The 19,761-nt window shown below is 36.3% G+C and overlaps 1 protein-coding gene across 1 annotated transcript in view; it reads left to right on the top strand.

Moving 5' to 3' along the window:
- VWA8 (von Willebrand factor A domain containing 8) overlaps positions 1–19,761 on the top strand; it is a 177,731-nt gene that overhangs the window by 16,193 nt on the left and 141,777 nt on the right. The window contains exons 3-4 of the mRNA XM_083854746.1: positions 5,752–5,882; positions 7,961–8,071. Coding sequence (XP_083710872.1) covers positions 5,752–5,882; positions 7,961–8,071 — 242 coding nt within the window. The remainder of the gene's footprint in view (positions 1–5,751; positions 5,883–7,960; positions 8,072–19,761) is intronic.

Raw genomic sequence — 19,761 nt, 5'->3', positions numbered from 1 at the left:
TGATCAGAAGTGACATGTGTGTATATAAGGGATTAAGTGTTGAATTTTTTAGGTTTTTTTTCAGTTGAAATATATGGAACAGTAATTATTGTGATGAATTCAAACAGAATGTTTGAGCATGTAATAATCTCTATCTCCTCACAGGATGGTGTGTGTTACGTATTGAAGCTGGGACTGGTGTATGTTCAGTGTTTGCTCTAAGTAGGCCCAGGTTTTCACTGGAATCTGTGCTCTTTCTTTTTTGTGTTAACTTTACATCTGAGTGTCAGAGTGCAACACTTTCTAGAGACAGGTTGCAGAGTGACTGTAATTTCATGCTAACAAACCCTTCAGTCATTCCATTTCTTCATTCCTAGCCTCAGGGAAGGTGTCTGCATTCAGAGATGATGATTATTTCAACAGTTTGAGTTTTCATGTAGACTTCTAACTGTTCTGTTATTTGGGTGTTGCCACCTCATCCAGAATCTGAAATAGTGGGCTTTTTGTAGAGCTCTGCACATTTTACATCATTATCCACATTTTTCTGTAGTGAGAGAGGCACAGGCATACATGGGGACATGGAAACTTACAGAGAAGATCTGCATGGACATCAGGGAGTTGTCTGCACTGTTCCTTGTGCTTCAAGGCCACCTGAATCTGAACCACTCCTGAGAGATATTTGTCTTCCTTGTTCTTAAAATGTACTTGTGATAAAGATTTCAGAACTTCTCTGTATACTTTCCTCCAGTAATTAAGGATTCTTTTGTGACAAAAAGCTTGTTGGAACGCTTAATTTAAGTTCTTTTGAGCATACCTTTAGTTGCCAGGGGTTTATTCTGTTTAGCATAACCTTAATGCAGAGAATCTTTTTCTTCATGGTGCTTCTGTTTTGCATATTGGAAGCCAATTATTTCTTTTCTAGATTCAATTCAAATATCTTATGATATTTTTTTTTCTTTTTTTTAAATCCTAGATTCTCTCATACTTTTTGACGCTGGCCTGAGCTGTTGTGCTCAAAAGCAGACACAATATGTCCCTCCAGTTGGAGTCTGAGCTATGGATAACTGCTCTGTGTATTTTTCTGAGTAGTGCATCCAGCTAGGAATAGTTTCACTTATTCCATGTTTGTGTCACAGGGAGAAACTTAGTCTTCAGAATCCCCTTCAGGTTTTCTTCCAGAAAGCTATTAGGTTTTACATGTTTCCTTTATATTATCTTTAATTTCTACTCACATGGAGAAAAAGGATTTATCTGTGTAGAACTAATACCTTCCTGTGAAGTAATCAACTGTGAGGAGTTGATAAATGAGTTTATAGTCTCATCCAAGAAGTAACTTGCCCCTTTCTAAGCCCCTGCAAAAGCTTGCAACTTGTTTCCTTAACACCGCAAGACCAAAATTTTTGGAATGAAGAGTGTTCCCATGAAAAAATTATGAGGAAAAATAGTATTCCAGTGAAAACTGCCTGTGATGTAACCACATTATGAGACTGAAAACTCTTTGAGTTCTGTGCATCAGCATGAAATGGGAAGAGCAGCAATGTTTTATTTGCTGAAAGGCAGCAGCTGAAAGCAGACCACATAGGAGTGCCTCGCTCTCTACCTGGGCCATGCTGCCTCCTTCACTCTCTCCTGGCCAACTCACTCTCTTTCCTCATTGTCCCCCAGCCTGAACAAGTTGTGAAGTAAGTCTCGGTGAGCTCATTTAAAAAATAAAATAAAAATTCCCTTTTTGAAATGTACTTAGGTTTTTAGACAAAGGTCTCCTTCCTTGTCCCTTCTCCCTTAGCTGTATTTTACAACTGCTGCTCTCTGTGTTGGATGTACTACAGACAGCCATGGACTGCCACAGGTATTCAGATGGGAGGGAATCTTGTTCCTGTCATTAATTTTTAGCTCTCCTGAAACAAGGAGCTGTTTTCAGACTCTGAGCATGCCTTGTAGTGAAGGTTCAGGGTGTGTAGAGGGCTTTTTTTATTCTGCTGAAAATATTTATATTGATGTTCTCGAAGTGCCTGTTGGTTATTATGTGATAGACCAGGGAGATACAGATACAGGGGTTCTGCTGTATTTGGACTCCATCTGGAATAGGTATTCTTGGGAATTAGTTTACCTTACTGTCTGAACAGTGGGAAGAGTTATGTGTCTCCTACATTCATGAGATTTCTTCTGGAGGTGGGACACAAGGACTTGCCAGCAGATACTGTCTGGTATCTCCAACGAATCTTATGGCTTCAGTGAGTATGCCAAAAATTCAAATATGAGTGAACTGGAATATTTCCGAGGCTAGCATAGCCATTTCAGTCTTGGCTTTATCAAAAGCTGATTTGTGGATCAAACAAGAGCAGCTGCTGTGTTTGCTTCAGAATCTATCTAAAACACTTTCTACTTTGCTTATTTGGAGATTTCTCTGTTCAGCTTCAGCTGCTCACTTTACAGAATGTTTGTGCAGATTCTGCTAGGTGCTGTTCTACTTATCACTTATTACAAATCAATAGAATGCAATCTCTTTTGCTGTCTGTCCTTGGTACACAGGAATAGCAAATTGTAGCACCAACTACTCTCCTGCATGTGCCAGATGGTGTCTTAGAGAATACATTGCAGAGGCTTGCTATGCACCATCCTGCAGATTAAGAATATAGGGCCTACTATGTAACTGCTGCAAATCAGCAGAGTGCCACTAAACAGATTGTGCTATCCCAGTTTGCATTAGATGCTATCTGACTCATCAGGTAATTAATAAAAATTGCTGTAATATGCTTGCTGATTCTTTCCTCAGTGAATTTGCCCTGTCTTCTAAATGTCATAGAAAGCTATTATGTGGTATTTGTGGTAAAGTTGATATACAGCTCTTGAATAGAGAAGATTTTTTTTTTTCAAGTCATATTATAGAAAACCTAAAAGTCTTGCAATGCAGAGAATACAGTACAAGAAGTCTAAAATTATGTAAGGGATATACGAGATACTGTGCGTGTGCATCTGAGGTTGTTTTTGAAAAGCATACTGTGCTTTTAGAAACTCTGCAGCACAGACTGTATGTACAAGAAAATGTTAGATTCTTCTAATTTTAAAAAGACAACTGGGAAGGTGAAGTGGGTTTAGTATCTGAACAATATACAGATATTACATGTTAGAACTGAAGGAGCTGACAAGTGGAAGCTGCTCTCTTGACAGTTCACCTTAGGGAATCCTAGCTTGGAATTGTTGGCATCATTTGTAACAGGCTTCCTTTGAGTGAGGTTGCAGATGTCAGTGTGCTACTTTGTGATTGAAAACATGTATTATAATTGATCTAGATGTGGTCCGTTTGTGAGGAGAATGATTTGAATGGGGAAGCAAGGAAACATTTTATACAAAATGTATCAATAAGGAATTGTCTTTTGTGACCTTTTCTCAAAAAAGCAGGAAATTCTCAGACAGTAAGTTGTATTTTTATATTGCTATTTCAGAGTACATTTGGACTATTTAGACACAATAATGATAAGCGCCCTTAAGTTCCTTAAGGTTTTCATGGGGATCACATTCTAAGATTTTACATTTTTTTGAATGCTGTACACTCATGTTCTCTTTTACATGACAGTTTTTCTTGCAGGTGCTGCTGAACATTCTAAAGTGCTGTTGCTATTTATGGTACTGTTTTGAAGTGTGCTCCAAGTTTTTTCTTGAGACCATCCTCAAAATGAAAACGATAGCTACACATATTAATGAGAATTATGCCAGGGGCATTTGTAGCCAGGCTGTGTCTAAGCTGGTTGTGCTGTTCTTCTAATGCATGAATTTTGACATGAAGGAGTTCCAAGCTTATTTTTCCACTGCAAGCAAAGTACTTTTCTTCTGTTGAGAACAGCTACTGTAGAAATACACTAGAGGCACATTGGCTTTGTCCAGGTAGAAGTAATAATGAATATGAGATCTGTTGTAAAATTTTAATCTTACCTTTAAGATAATACTTTTTCTTTGGGTGATGCTTTTCAAATTTCTGTATCTATCCAGTAGCTAAGTTTGGACACAACAGTTATTCTGGTCTGATGTATTACCCTCTATTTCCCAAAGAATATATCTAGTAGGAACTTCCCTAATTTCCTTGAAAATCTTGTAGAAAGGAACGTGTTATTCCTTGTGAAGAATTGATTTGCACTTGGCCAGCTGTGTGTGGTACAATGTGCATTGCTTTTAGAATACAGTATTTCAGTGAGAAAGAAGAAAACATTTTACATTCATATGATTTCACCACACCATATATGAAAGCTGGTCTTGGACACACTGATGTTCACACAGTTGTTCAGAAAACAAAACTAGACAATAAGGCAAACCTGAAATGTTTGTTTACAATTAATCTGATAATCCTAATGCATAGATTGCTCACCTGCATGTGTATGCTATTTCTGTTCATATTGGTAGTAAGGATATTGTAAATTTGTCTGGAAGTAGATGATTTCAAATGGATTCCCTGAGTGCCAGACCAAAGACCACAGCCTTCAGTTAGTTTTTGTTAAAATTTTCTTTAATCTCTCTTATGCTTGAAAAATCTTCCTTGATTCTCCCACAGTCATTTAATGCTGTTTCTATGGTCTTACAAAAATGGATTTTAATTCTGTTTTGCAAAGATTCAGCAGTGAACTGAACCCCTTCAGAACGGAGTGGCACTATTGCCTGCTGTCCTTAACTCTGCCTTGCACATACTGGTTCCCCTGTGTCCGATATAACATCAGGATTTGTTTTTGTAAATGTTGGCTTCTAATTGCACCCAGTAATCACACTGAAAAAGGGTCAATAACCAAGTATTAGTTTGGAGATTTCGTGGCCTTTTGCTCCTTTCTTACTGCACTTTTGCATCCCAGTCACTGCCTTTCAGCCTCCAGCTTCAAACCTCATCATTGGTCTTGTCAGACTGTTCTGAAAGCAATCCTACACATACATGCATCCATAAGTCTCCCTCCAGACTTGCTTATGTTCACCTTCTCCTCCTGTACAAGTGCTTTTTGCTTGTGGCTGAGAACGAGCCAGGCTTTGCTGACGGGTTGTGAGAAGGACTTTTCTGGGGATAGGGCAATGTATGGCTCCTTCAGTGTGCTGTTTCTGCATGATGCTTTCCATGCTGCCAGTGTTTGTATACATGTGGTAAAAGTTTTACTGTATGGTATAAGTGTAGTGATAGGGCAAAGTTTGGATTTTCTTAATAATTTAATTCCATGGTTTATTGTGTCAAAATACAAACAAGAATGCAGTTGTCTTTTAAAAAAGTAACAAATTCAGTTTGTCCCTGAGCACTAATCTTAGTTAGTGCAATCAGAGTTTTTTGGGGTTTGTTTGAGCTTCACGATTCACAGAAGCATTGGGATATAGGCTGGATAAATATTTTACAAATTATATTTTGTAAATATATTATGTAAATATAGAATTTATTTATTAACCGATGCTGGGGAGTCCACTCAACACTGAGTAACAAAAACCAGTCTTTATGTTGATCAGTTTAGTGTGAAATATAAATCCACAACTTTTTTTTCTGGTTTATGTTGGTGGTTGTTTTTTGAAAGGATGAAGTTGTGCAGAGAAAAAAGCAATTGTTAAGATAGATGTATAAGCTTTTATGTGTACATTAAGTGGTCTAATATAAACTCTGTGTGGAATTGTCTGGTTTTCAGCTGTCCAGATTAGGGCAGTACAGCTTTGTGTATTTTCATTTTGGAGATAAGCTCAAAGAAATTGTTGAATGACCAGATATCTAACACTTTTCAAAATTTAATAACGTGTTCTTATCTTTGTGTTTTGAAGTGACAGAGTCTCTGGCCCAGTCTGTAGTCCACCATTTAAGATGGATAATGCAGAAAGATCTTCTTGGCCAAGATGTCTTTCTTATTGGGCCCCCTGGGCCTCTCCGACGATCTATTGCCATGCAGTACCTGGTGAGTGTGTTGGAGACATCATTATTAATGTCAGTCATTCTTAGACTAGGCAAATGGCAAAAGGTAGTCCTAGAAAATCTTACAGCAAGCTATTTAGGGAGCAATTAAGTTTTTTCATAAATGTGCTTTCCAAAGCTCAGTTTTTGTTATAGGCAAATAGAAAGTACAGACATTTTAATACATGTTTTTCTGCTTAAACCAGAGGAAGAAGAAGAGTTGGAAAACTGTGTTACCATATGCTATCACAAATGGAGAAACAGTTTGTTCTCAGCATTATGTATGTTTAGAAGATTAAGATATCTGCCTAGTGCTACAGACAACAAATCATTTTTGCTTCATTACATAAAAAAAGAAATGAAGGAAAGGATTTGGGAGAGAAGTGTTCTCAGTAACATTTGGGAACAGTTATTCTGAGTGATTAGAAATAGTGGATGCGTGTATGATCCTCTCTTGGAATGTGGGAAGGACGTGCCTACATCCATCTGCATGAACCATGGCAGCACCATGTACAAATTTTCATGTTTAAAAAGTCAGTGCCCTTAAATGATCAGGAGGAGGGGGATGTCTGTCCCAAAAAGTGATGTGGGTAGGACTTGGTTTGCTATGAGCTGTATCTGAGATCTGGGTGAGCAAAGGAATCACAAATGGAGGTGTATGAGCAGTTGTCCTTTAAAAATCAAAAGATGCTAATTTAAAGACTAGGTCTTTGAGGTAAAGCATAGAAGAGAAAGCTGCAAGATTTTGAACTTTGTAAAGGAGAGAAAAGATTTTTTAATTCAGCAAACCAGATATGCTATTTGACAGTTTGATGCATTCCTTAAAATAAATGATAAGAGTTTGTTATAACTGAAAAAGAGGACTTAGAAAAACACCTCATAACCAGGGATAGGATATAGAATGTCCCTTGTTATTTATGCCACAGACTGTATGCACTTGAGATCTACTAGAAAAGCTGCATCTTATTGATGCAATGCTGTGCCAAAAAAAATATGTGAAGGCTGGTCTTTCCATGTGAGCTGATACATGTTGTGGTGCCTTTAATGAAAATATATAAAAACATGGAAAACTTCTATTTGCTGTTGCTGAAAGCTACTGTGCATTCCTATGCAGGGCTAATTGTTGAAAAACACTTTTTTTCCCTCCTTTAATTAAAAGAAAGTGCAACTATATCAACCTGCAACATAAAGGAATTGGTAGCTTTGTAATGCAATAGGCAAAAGTGGAAAGGAAATAGTTTTAATTGGGTTTTATATATTTGCTTTATTCTTTTCATACAACTGGAGTTGAAAGCTGCCTGTTAAGAGAGGTCTGTTAAATCAGTGATATCTTTAATTGAAGAGTAAGGGCTAAGCGCAGTTAATTATTAATCTGTTTCCTAAGCAAAATGCATGTTAACCTAGATATGGAAGTAGCAGAAATATCTGTTACAAATACATGGGGAAATTGTTTTTATTCCTTTAAGATAGCATATTCTAAGTATATCTCATATTGAATCAAAATAAGGAAAACAATAACAGGGTTCTCCTGTTTTAAACAGTCTGTAGTTTTACAGATGCAGAGTGCATCTCATGACAGCCAAGGAGGAGAGGATAAGAATAATATAGTTCATCAGTGTTCTGGCAGAGCATCTGCAGGTAATAATCACACCTGCATCACAGTATAAGTATTAGTGAACTGTGAGAGTTGAACATTTCAATCTTTTACAGAAAACCTCTGATTTTTTTTTGTGATTTGTAGATGCTGGCTCTTTTTTAGAGTCTGGAACCAGAAGATTAACCTACAGGATGTTGCAGATGTTCAATGGAAAGAGTATATAGCTGGTTGTTATTATGTTTTTAGAATAGATTTGGGGAAAATAAAAGTTTATTGAGCAGAAATTCAAACCATTTTGTTTGAGGCAGAACACACTGTTAACATTTTAAAAGTAAGAGATATTAGATTTTGTTCAGAGTTATTTCAGATCACTGTGCTGCTGCCTAGAACTTTTCTGTACAATTACACCATTAGGTGTATTCTTAAAGTTCAGTCACTTGGGTTATAGTGTTATTTTTGCAATAACCTTAGACTGTTGTCCACAGGAGCTGACAAAGAGGGAGGTTGAATATATCGCACTGTCGAGGGACACCACAGAGACTGACCTCAAACAGCGACGAGAGATCCGAGATGGAAGTGCTTTTTATCTTGACCAGGCAAGTTGCAGTCACACACCATCTAGTCATTAGTCACAAGTAGTTTGACGGAAGTCATGGTTTATATTATGAAAAATCAGTATGTGGATTGACACGTTTCTAATCCAAGTAGAAAGTCTCTTGCACAATGATCTCATTATTATCATAAATGTTATCTTTATCGAAATCTAAGATTACTCTGTCTCTTTAGAGTACTACAGGGTTGATTTAGACAGACCATTTTTGATAAGAGTAAGATCCATTCTGTGCAAGTTAGATGAGCACTACTCTTGCTATGTCTCTTCCTCAACATTTGCAGCACATTAGATGTATTCTTTTTGATCTTCTGATCCAGTTAAATTGTAAAAGCATCTAGTTCATGTGTTTTATGACTGCTCTGTGTTGTGAAACCCAAGCACAGTAAAGGGAGACAATTGGGAGATTTGATTTGAAACCTCACTGCTGATCTGGAATAAAATGATGATTTAAGCACTCCTGCCACCCATATTACCTCAGAGCAGTAGCTGATTTAACGCAGCCATACAGTGATTTGGGTTAGGTAAGATTTCTCTTCATAAGTTATCAGTGGCATGTTTCCTGTCTGATTCTGCAGGGAAAATACACACTTCATGTGAAATGTCTGTTTTCCCAGATACCTAAAATTTTTACGGAAGTTAGATTTCTAGTTATATGAGATGCATGAGTTCCTGTGACGTAGTATGAACTCAAAGGATTTATCCAAAAGAGTTTTTGGTTGGTGATGCTATGGAGGTTAATGATATCACTATCATATGAGTGTTTGGTGATAGAAAACTGGAAAGCTCGGTTCTCTCTTTTAAAGAGACATTTTTCCTTTCTTTTTTTTTTCCCTTTAATTCCCAGTTGTCTCCTTTTCAGCCTCCAAACTTTCAAGAAACCTTTAAACAGATTTTCTTGAAACCACAATAAATGGCTTTGAGCAGTGGAAGATCCTCAGATTGAAGAATTAACAGTTAAACTAAATATATTTTATTTTAGTTACTTCTAGGATTTCGAATTATTTCATGCTTAAATGGAAATGTGAGGATTGCACAATAGGAGTTAATTTCAAGCACTATTCTGTGTATCAGGGCTGTAAATTGCTTCTCATTTACCAGAGGATAAGAGCATTTGTGTAGGTTGTGGGATTAACTCATGGACTAATGTCAGCTCCACACCTGTCTGATGTTAAGGACAGCCTTATCCTCACACTTTCTATAGGCTAGTCAAGGTAATTGCCCCATGGTGTAAGAGCATTAATTAACTAACATTTGTAAAAACCACTGTATCAAGGACTGTAAGAAGCTCACCAAGATGTGAGATGGTCTGTTACCTCTGTAATTGTCTGGAGACTTTGATCCCAGTGTAAGTATGAGAGAGCTTCACTTTGTACAGTCTATTTTGAGTCCTCTCACTCCAGCATGAATGCTCTGGGAAGATTTGCTTCTTAAGATCAAGGTCTAAGATGACCACCTTCCTCAGTGAGTTAGAAATTTTCTAGCTATTTCTAAAATAGTTGAAAGGTTTTTGCCAGAATCAAGCACAGCGGTACTTCAGACCAAGACTTTCCTTTAGCAAGATACCAAAGCATTAAAATCCGTTGGAATCATTGTGTCTTTCCTGAGCTCATGTTTTACTCATCGTGTTTGTAACCAATGTATGTTTAGGAAATTAAATCCGTGGTATTTAGATGAACACTTCTAAAATACTGGAAACATGAAAGATGAGTCTCATAGATAGTGATGTTCCAGCTGAAGTTTTCTCATTCTATATTTTAGTTAAAGATGCATAAAATATGGTAATAGTTATGTTTGGAACCATCATAGATCAAATTATTTCATTCTATTACTTAGCTGTAAAGTTTTACAGATTCCACTGGTGCCTGAATTTCGATGAGTTCATTTAATGATTTGAGGTTTGCAGATGCTATACTAATTCACAGCATTGTGGAAGCCAGACACTACTCTTCTTTAAACTACAAACCATTAACTGAGAAAGGTGTCAGTAGGAAGCCTTAACAAAATATTCCTTAAAGAGCTTGGTTTGCTCCAGTTGGCATAGCTGATACAAAGAGAAGGTGAATTCATGTGAAGGACTGAAGACAGGAGACTCTGCTTTTCAGATTTTTGTACCATTTCCTTTCCTGTAGAATCTCATGCTTGCTCTTCATGTAACCCAAGAGAAGACAGCAGAGCTCGAAAGTCTGGTTTCCAGAACATCCTGTGTCTGAATTCTGTGGGTTCAATAAAACTTATCTGTTGTTTAAGATATATGAGGCTCTTTGTAAGCAGTCATGATGTAGTAATGTAATTATTTTACACTTTGAATAATAATATACTGTAACAAAACCTGGCGTCTTGTGACCAGAAAGAATGTTAATTTAGTGAATCACTGGGTTTACAGACACAGAAAGGTTTGCAAAGTTGTCTCTGAGTGACTGTTAAGATGTTGTAGTTGTTTATAGGTCCACACTTAATAGTGACAGGTTAAATGCTGTAAATTATTATCTCAGAGGTTTCAGAACATCTGCTATATTTTAATATGAAGTTATGGAATATGATTGCAGTTACTCATTTGAAATATATTTGATAGATGGTGATTTGGAAGCAGTTGTTGAAATTCCATATTGAAATACATATTGAAGGGCCAGCATATCAAATATTCTTACATATCAGCATTTCTTAGTAGTAGAGTGAATCAAGTGGGAGAGTTGGAGTTAGGGAGTTAGAAGAAATATTTGATGAAGGAGGAAAAAAAAAGGGGTTATTTACCTCAGAAATAGATCATTAAAATAAAGGTAAACATTGAATTGTCAAATTCACTGCCAATTAAAATAATGTAAAATAAAGAACTTACGATGAGGTAAAGGTGAATTATTTGTTTTAATTCACATAATGACAGCAGAAAATTCCACTTTTTTGTCTTTCTTTTGGGCCATTAATTTTGGCTTTCAGTTGTTAATTCACTGTTGAAAGCCTCAAAAATGTCATTATTGCTGTTACTGAGCTAATTAAGTAACCGCTTGGTTTTATTCTCTAATTTATTGGATGAGTTAATTATATTGTATATCAAGTAATTAGTTAGAATTACTTTGTTACATAAATATTCAAATGGCATCATCAGATTTTACTTTTATTGATAGACGAGCTTGTCTTGCAAGGTAGTTTTCTGCTTCTATAATACTGACAGGCTGTCAACTTCATTGAAGCAGTAAGAAGATTCTAATAGCCTATTGTATTTCCAAAAATTAGGAAATTATATTCGATATTTTTTGTCTTTTTCGCCCTCATTTCTGATGTTTTGGTTTTTATTTTGTGTGTACATAAGTCACATGCCTGGTTTAAATTTTTTAGTGAGTGGATACATATGTGTATTGCTGTCATTTGTCTGTACAAAATTAGACTCTGTTTTGCAGTGTTGTTGAACTATGTGAACATACTCATTTTAATACAATACTTTTACATCTCTAACTGCATCAGCATCATAAGTTATACAATGGTAAAATGTAAAATTGATTGTCAAGAAAGCAGAAGAATAATCTTCTGGCATGGCTTGAAACACTTAATGTAGTAAACCATTAAACACCCAGAGTGACAGAAATGACATCTTAAATTATCCTATAAAATGAACATAACATGAAATCCCTTGGATAGCACTACCCAGACTTGAGTTTAGCTTCCTTTAATCAAAGCAGATTAGAAAAGGAATTATAAAATAAGACATGAGATTAATTGAATGAAATTACAATCATACTGAAGAGTGAGATATTTGAGAGTGTGTGCGTGTGCACCTATGTATGTATATTTGCGTATACAGATAAAAAACTTTCTATATCTTCCTAAAGAGATGTGTAAGAATGATTCAACTTTTAACAAAAATTAACCACTGAGTGAAAATTGTGTGATTCTGTGATTTACTAACTTACTGCCTTGGAGGTGACAGTGGGTTTTTGATGTGCTGGTAAGTTAGCCACAGCCACCTTGTCACAAAGTGTAACTTCATGGACTCACCAACACTGCAGTGTCTGTGTACCTAGAACAAGGAGTGAGATACTGAAGTCTGTAGAAAGAAGAGACAAGCAATGCACTCCAAAAGTATGAATGTTCTTATTAATTTACTTATTTTCTCCTACATTGGAAACAAAGAGGGAAATATTAGGTAGAAATCAACAGTATTTGGATGAAATTAATCTTTGTTGCTGTTGACATAATATATCTTTAATCTAAAAGAAAAATGCATGTTAAGAACCCCTATATGGTAGCTTCTTAACTCATAGAAGTAATTTTGGTTTAATAATTTCTAATACTTCATTCATGCTTCCTAAAATGTCAGTATTTAACTCGATTTATTAGGCTAGCAGCTCAGACTCTGGTATCTTGTTTTGGTGTACAGGGCATATAGATGAATATCTGTCATGTAATGTGAGGAATATTAGACTCATGTATTTATAATTCCCTATAAAAAGTGTGAGATTCTTTTTTCGTATGTTTGTGCCTGTTACATGTATATTCCACTTCCTTTTCAGCTGTTATTTCCTGCTATGGGGAAAGGAGCAATACCTCATATCATTCATAGGCAATATGGACTTGATGGATGGTACGCTGAGTCAAAGTGATTTAAGAGTGATAACTAACTTAATAATTTTTAGTTATCCGTCAAGTATTTAATTTTCTTTTTATTTTGCTACTCGTGATGAAGAAAATTTTCAATTGCCCTTCTCCCTTATTCCTGTACGAAGATAAACCTTGCCTAGGTTTATTTCTTTGTAGGTATTTTTACTAATAAATATGTTAAGAATCTGTTTTAGGCCATGAGGCAAAATGTTTCATGTATCTGATGTAACTGTACTCTCATACTAAGACACTTGGTGTAAAGCAGCTAAAACAGCAGGACCCTGCCAAGGCAGGAACAATTACATTGTAATTACATTTCAATTTCTTGTAAATACAGTTTGCAGGCACTGTTGCAGAAATAACTGACTGTTGTGTTAGGGTAAGGGGCAATGGAAGTAAAACCAGATCACTTGACGTGTGGTACTTCAAATATGGAAAATACAACTGTGTGGAGGAAGGTGAAATCAGTGACAGATGAAGCAAAAATCAGTGACTGAAATGAAGGACTGTTCCAGTTCTTGTCCCATTTGCATATTTATGTTCTCATCATATGTTGATTCACTTCCTAGGTTAAACTTTTCTAGCCAAGTTTTCTGATTGGAAATTCTAGTAAATTCAGGAGTTTATATTTTTAGTTGCTTTCCATTCAGTGCCATGGTATAGCATCATGAAATAAATGTTCACCAGTTCAGGCCATTTATTCTCACTGAAACACTAACTACTGCAGACAGTTAGATTCCTTCTTTGGATACTAGCTAGCCTGGCTGACAGTGCTCTGGTATACTGCAGTTTCTCTGTCTTTTGTGGGTATTTAAATTAAAAAAGGAATGGATAACAGTATCTGCTCTGTAATTTTGCTAAACTCACAGGAGGAAAAAATAGTTATAAAACCTATCCAGAAAACACTTGATTAACTCAGTGGAGAGGTAGGCTGAATAGTGGAGATGTAGCCCTCTGCTCCATTACAGAGGAAGAAAATGGTTGAATTAGTTCTTAAGTTATGTTTTTAATTTGACTAATCATATTAGTTACTATTACATTGATTTTCATAAAATATGAACATCACATTTGGAATATGTGTAACTCAATATATTTGTGGCCTAAGTTGAAAAATGAAAGCCTATAGCTTATGATCATCTACAAAGTGAAAGATTTTGTGACAGAAGGTAGAATACAGATTTTTGATTAATAGTAGGCCTGTTTGTCATCTCATCTTGGAATTGCATTATACTTTCATAACTTTTTTATTAAATACATTTTATTTTAAACAACTAGCATAAGATTTTAAAAATATTTAACAAAAAGATAACAAGTTTTCAATCAAAGGTGACATTTTAGCTTTTAAACTGGCTGAATGTGGCTTTAGTAGGACTTTATCTTACTATGCAGTTTTTGCTGATACTTTTATTTTGGAGAAAGCCTGTTTTCATATTCAGTCATTTACCAGGAGTCTTTGTCAACTGTGGAAGTCCCAGGTGACTGGAAATTGGCAGATGTGACACCTATCTCTAACAACAAAGCAAATTTGTGATTGCAGGATTCTATTACTTCAGTCCAGTAAGCAGTCATCTATTTTAGTGCTGCTCGAACAGATTTCCATGTCACTCAGCTCACAAGGGAAAACAATAGCTAGCGAATTAGGCCTTAAATCTGAACAAATACCTTGAAATATAGTCTTTGGTAGAGACATACCATTAGGCATGTGGTATATTAGACATATCTTGAAAGTCTAGCAAAGTAGTTTCCCCAGTCGGAGACAGTAAAAGCTCCTAATATTCCATTCTGCTTCTCTGCCATTTCTTTTTCTGTTATTTTTTACTTGTTGAGTAGTTTTAACAATTTAAATTTTAAAGGTTCAGTTAATTGTATTTGACTCATGAAAATGAATTTAGAAGATACCAATTTCCTCTGAGTTTCATGGTATTTGTTAGCATGGTAGGTTACAGAGATTCAAACCCCTCATCTATGGAAGATAGACTGTACCATGTATTTAACAGTTCAAGTTCTGTCAGCCTGCTGCAGCGAGTCAGCATTGTGTTAGCTCAAAACCAGCAAAAGTTTTGTGTTGTCTTTACCAGATGGTTGTTCAGGATCTCTTTTCATCGTAAGTGACATCTGGACATTACATTGTTGTGATGTTTATGAGATACAGAAATGATTGGAAAGAATTGGGTGGATGAGCGTGTGTGGGATATTGTGCGGGTGGTGGGAACAAGATACTGCATTGGAAGGGACATCTGAAACATAGGCTGCAGATGTAGAGCGTCCTTACCTCATTAATTCTCAAGTTAACAGAGTTGCTTGTATTGTTGTTTTTCTATGTTCTTATGGTTGCAGTGCTTGAGATGTCATTACAGGGATCCAGTTTTCAGAGTAGGGGCAATTCATCATTTAAAAAACCCCTAAAATGTATCTTGAGGTAGCTCCTGTAAAAGAAACCATTATTGATTAATATTGAGCGATTTCTAGCCTTTTAATTATAAAACAGTTCTGAAATGTAGCCTGTCCATCATATTCTGAATGGTGGCCAGATTTGAAAAAAGTCCTTTGGAGTTCCTCAAGAGCCTTCTGCCTAGATTTCAGGACAACCAGAATTTTCTGGTGTGCAATAAGCATTTTCCTGAGAGAAAATAACTACCGCTTCAGTTCTGGTATGTGAAAACTATACTGTTAAAATTCTTGTGGCTTTACAAACTATTTTGGTAAGCTATATAAAAATGTCTTCCTTTCTCCAATGTTTTGCATTTCATTGTGGTGAGCTTTTTTCTGTCCTTCTTCCTGTTCTGATACTATATTACTTTATCCATATGCTTATACACTGTGATTTATGTCAAAATTGGGCTTTACAGCTTCATACATTTGTCGTATTTTGCACTGCTCGCCATGGTTCAGCTACAGGAAAGTCAATGAGAGGCTGCCTAGGGTTGTCTTGTTCCTAAGGTGTTCCTGCCTTGGTTTTAAAGATTAAGTTGATTTTTTTTTTTAGGTGCAGTGTAAAACCATTGTAAGCATTCTGCATAATGTATTTGTTGCATAAAGTCACTACAATGAGAGCAGTGCTGTGTGAAATGTTTCTGCTCTCAGCCTCTGGTAACTGCAGGTATTCCCTGGAGCAGGTATCCAGGTTACCATCCTTCCAGAGCTCTGGGAGCACAGCTGGGAGGCAGCAGCATCTGTCCTCTGATGAGCAAAATACTCCCCTTGCTGCAGTGACAATAAATCTGAAAGTAAACGTTTAACAAATCATTCTTGGCCTTTTAACAAGAGTTAATATGCTTAATCTCACATTTAGCAACAAGGTTATGTGATATAAACCTCCCCCTGTCAAATTTGCAGTTTATGTTAGACATTTAGAGTGAATAAAACTAATGAGAGAGGGGGGTCAATGTAACTCTCTCTGGGTTTCATTATAGAGTTATGAAGATTGGTTTCTTGGAAACATTTTTAAAAATTATTTTCAGCGACAGATTGCAAACCTAATTTCCTTCCTATGATTTTTTAAATGCATTTTAGCTTCCATACCAATCCATCAATCTACAGCTAAACCCAAAGTTTTCAGAGAATGCCTTGTAGTATGCCTAGCTTATTGGAAAAACTTACTACTGATTACCAACCAGAATGCAGAAATAGCATAATTCAGCGAGAGATATTTCAGCTGTTCTGGTCTTAAGAGCAGACTTTATGCTACTTAATGCAAAAACTTTAGTAAGTGTGCACTTACTTCATTGTATTCTAGAGAACAATTTCCAGTATTCAGGTAGGCTTTGAAGATGGAAGAAAGCACGTCAAGAGTACATTAGAGTAAATTAGTACAAGTACAAAGAGTACAAGAGTAAATTAGTGCCCAGGGGGTGGTGGTGGTATCACTGTTATGAGGTGTCTTTCAGCCTTTTCTGAATCTGATTGTAAAAGGTGCATATAGGTAGGGAAAGATATTTTGAAATTTTGTTTTCCTGAGAAATAAATTTTTGAATAAAAACTTCACACCATTTTCAAGTTCTGTACTTTTAAAATTTTAATTCTGTAAGCTGATGATCAGCAGTTAGCACAGTGTATATAACAGTAAGCTGCTTCTCAAGATTGCATTGCTGATGCAGAACATTCTCTTTCTCGAAATTAATGACTGTTATATAGTTCCTAATATTTGCTGTCTACCCCTACAGCACATTTTCTTCATATACCCATTCAAGAGAGGTTTTTGTTAGTACTGGAAGTCTATTTCTTCAGCACATCCATAGTGTGTGTTTCTCAACATGAGTCAACAAGATTCTATGGATACTCAAAATATTTTGAAACCATATGAACAGAATGTGTATTTTCCTCTGGCTAGTAAAAATCAGTCATAAAGTCTTCATAGACTTATAATATGCAGAATCCAACCAGCTTGGCAAATGTATTATTTGTTAGAGCAAATGCTGGCTGTGTCTCCAAGCTGTATTTAGACAAAATAGCATCTAAATAGCATATGCCAGATATTGGACTGTCTGCTGGAGACTCAGGTTTTCTATTCAAGCAGTTTGGAGCAGATTTTTGACATGACCAATGACCTTCCTAGGGAAGAATGTTAGTAGAAAATTTGGGGGTTGTACACATTTTATGGGATGAGGAGAGAGGTATTTTATGTTCCCTGTTAGGTAGTGTATGATGTCCTGAATGAAGAAAAAAATTGATAGCTTTTTAAAAAAGAATTAGTGGTTCAGTGGAAGAGAAATAATCTGAGTTTTAGTCCTTGTTTAAGAGGCTTATTCCAGGTTCCTCTGATATTGATTATGAGGCTAGATACAAAAATATTGTCTTTTTAAGAAGAGAATTTGATCTGGAGATCTCTACCAGGATTTATGAGTGCTTTTTTCAGTAATGCTTGCTTGAGTTCAGATTAGATACATTAGTAATTTGGAATTGTTTCCATCTTGATAATGATGTGAAAAGTTTACTCCGTGGTTAATTTGCCAGTTCTTAGTTATGCTTCTAAATTGCACAGAAGCATCTGAATTAGTCTTATTGTTTAATATTGTGGTGATTTAACACCAGCCAGAAATTAAACTGCAAATAAGCCTCTCCCCTTCCCCCCTTTCCCTCTGGTGAGAGAGGAATAAAGTCTGAGATATGGGTTGAGATAGAAATTTACTGAAAACAAACAGCAATGGAATAAGAAATGCACAGTAACAGTGGCAATATTAACAACAAAAGTATAAAAAAAAAAAAAAAAAAAAAAAAAAAAAAGGTGCTTTACACACAAAAGGTGTTCACCACCTCAGCTTAGTTCTGGCTTCCCCAGACAAAGACAAGATGGCAAGTGCTCCTGTAGTCAGTGCTTCCTGTCCCTAGCTCCAAGACAGTGAAAAGCAGTGATGGACAACCCCCTGAAAACCAGGTCAGGGTATCAGGATGCATCATGCCACCTGTTTCTGGACAGCTCTGCTGGGACTCTTTTCCATATGGCGCTGCTGCTTTTGACCACTCTGTGCCTCTGGGGCTTGGTTTGGGCTGAGCTTCTCTCATCCTGGTTTTGTTGCCGCTTCATTCCCCTCGGTGACTTGGCACCATGCCATGCTGGCTCTGCTGAGGTTTGACTCTGTGCCAGCTCCACTTCCAGGCTGCTTTGCCAGGCTCCATTGGGCTCAGCTGTTTTCATCACCCAGAGCCACACTCTCCTGAGGGATGGGAAGAGATGGGCAGGTGCGAGGGAGGGTAGGGTGCACATGGCTAATCCTGGCAGCCTCTCCCAGAAAGAGAGAGTGGAGACTGTCCCACTGGTGGCATGTGCTCACCCTTTGCTTCCCCTGAAGCCACACCCTGTGATGACCTGTGTGGTATAGAACAGCAGCCCGGCCATGCCCATGTGGCTCTGAGCTCTGACCCCTCTCTGAAACCAGGGCAAGTGTCTTCTGTGTCTCCTCAGATGGGTGTCTGAGTCAGTTGTGTGCTTTAAACCCATGCAGCAATTAATTTGTTGCGTTGAACTCACTTTGTTTTTACTTTATCAATATGTATTTTTTGTCTTTTATATGTCTGCTTTCATATGTAATTTTTGGTGGGTTATTTTTCTATTCTGGTGCTTCTTCATTATTCTCATCTCTTCTTTGTCTCTGACCTATTTTTTGGCATCTATTGTATTCATCAGAAATTTCCATCTAGCATTATATGACAGATTCTTCTGTAGGAGTTTATAGGAGATATGCTGGGAAAAGATTTCATTTGTTCTCCCATTGCAACTATGTTTGTGTCTAAAATTGTGTTCAAATGTGATAGGAATGCAAAGAAAGACTCTGGTGCCTCTAAATGTTGCTTGTGCCCAAACCTGCCACATTATTATCAGCTTAAATTTCTGCAAATTGGAAGAAGGCAAGAATGCATTGTATTTCAGAGTCTTTTATTGGGCAGTAATTATGAATATTAGATATCAAGTGTACTTAATGTACTTGAGTTAATGTCATTGTAGCAAAGCTGCACAAAACCATCAGCACCCCAGGTTAGTTTTACATTTTGACTCCACGTTAAGAAACAGCCATATATAAACAACCAATAAAGTAGACAAGAAATAATTTTCTAACCATAAGTCTCTAAAGGATTATCAAGTTAATGGCTGCATTTTTATTCTGGAATTGTAGAAGACGATATTCAGTCAGGGAATATAATTTTAAATTAAATTAATCCTTTTAATTTTATGACTCTTTTAAAAATCTGATTATTTGCAGAACTATTTTGTTTTCATCATCCATGTTTGGATTCAACAGACTTATATTCTAATCAAACTAAAATGATATACTGAGGAAGAATTATGCTGGTACATATTCAGAAAAATATAAAGGAATACTGGACATTTTTTCTAAATATCTTAACATAATTGTAAACAGGTAAAATCCCCTTGATTGTATGTTTTCTGTTAAAAATACTATCCCAGAATTGTTTGGTGGTGTTAAAATACCCAAAAATGCAAAATATTATGTGACATCAAAAATAAAGGATGCCACATGTATTTATATATACTGTGTTTAGTCTAAAATTTTGCAGTGTTTTGTATCTTATTCTGTTGGTACAAAATACTGGAACTTACTTCTGTCAGTCCCTATAATACAT

This window comes from Zosterops lateralis, assembly GCF_965231275.1.
Source record: "Zosterops lateralis genome assembly, chromosome: 2".
Lineage (NCBI taxonomy): Eukaryota > Metazoa > Chordata > Aves > Passeriformes > Zosteropidae > Zosterops > Zosterops lateralis.
Note: the sequence above shows the minus strand (reverse complement) of the source record. Positions and strands in the feature narration are given on the sequence as shown.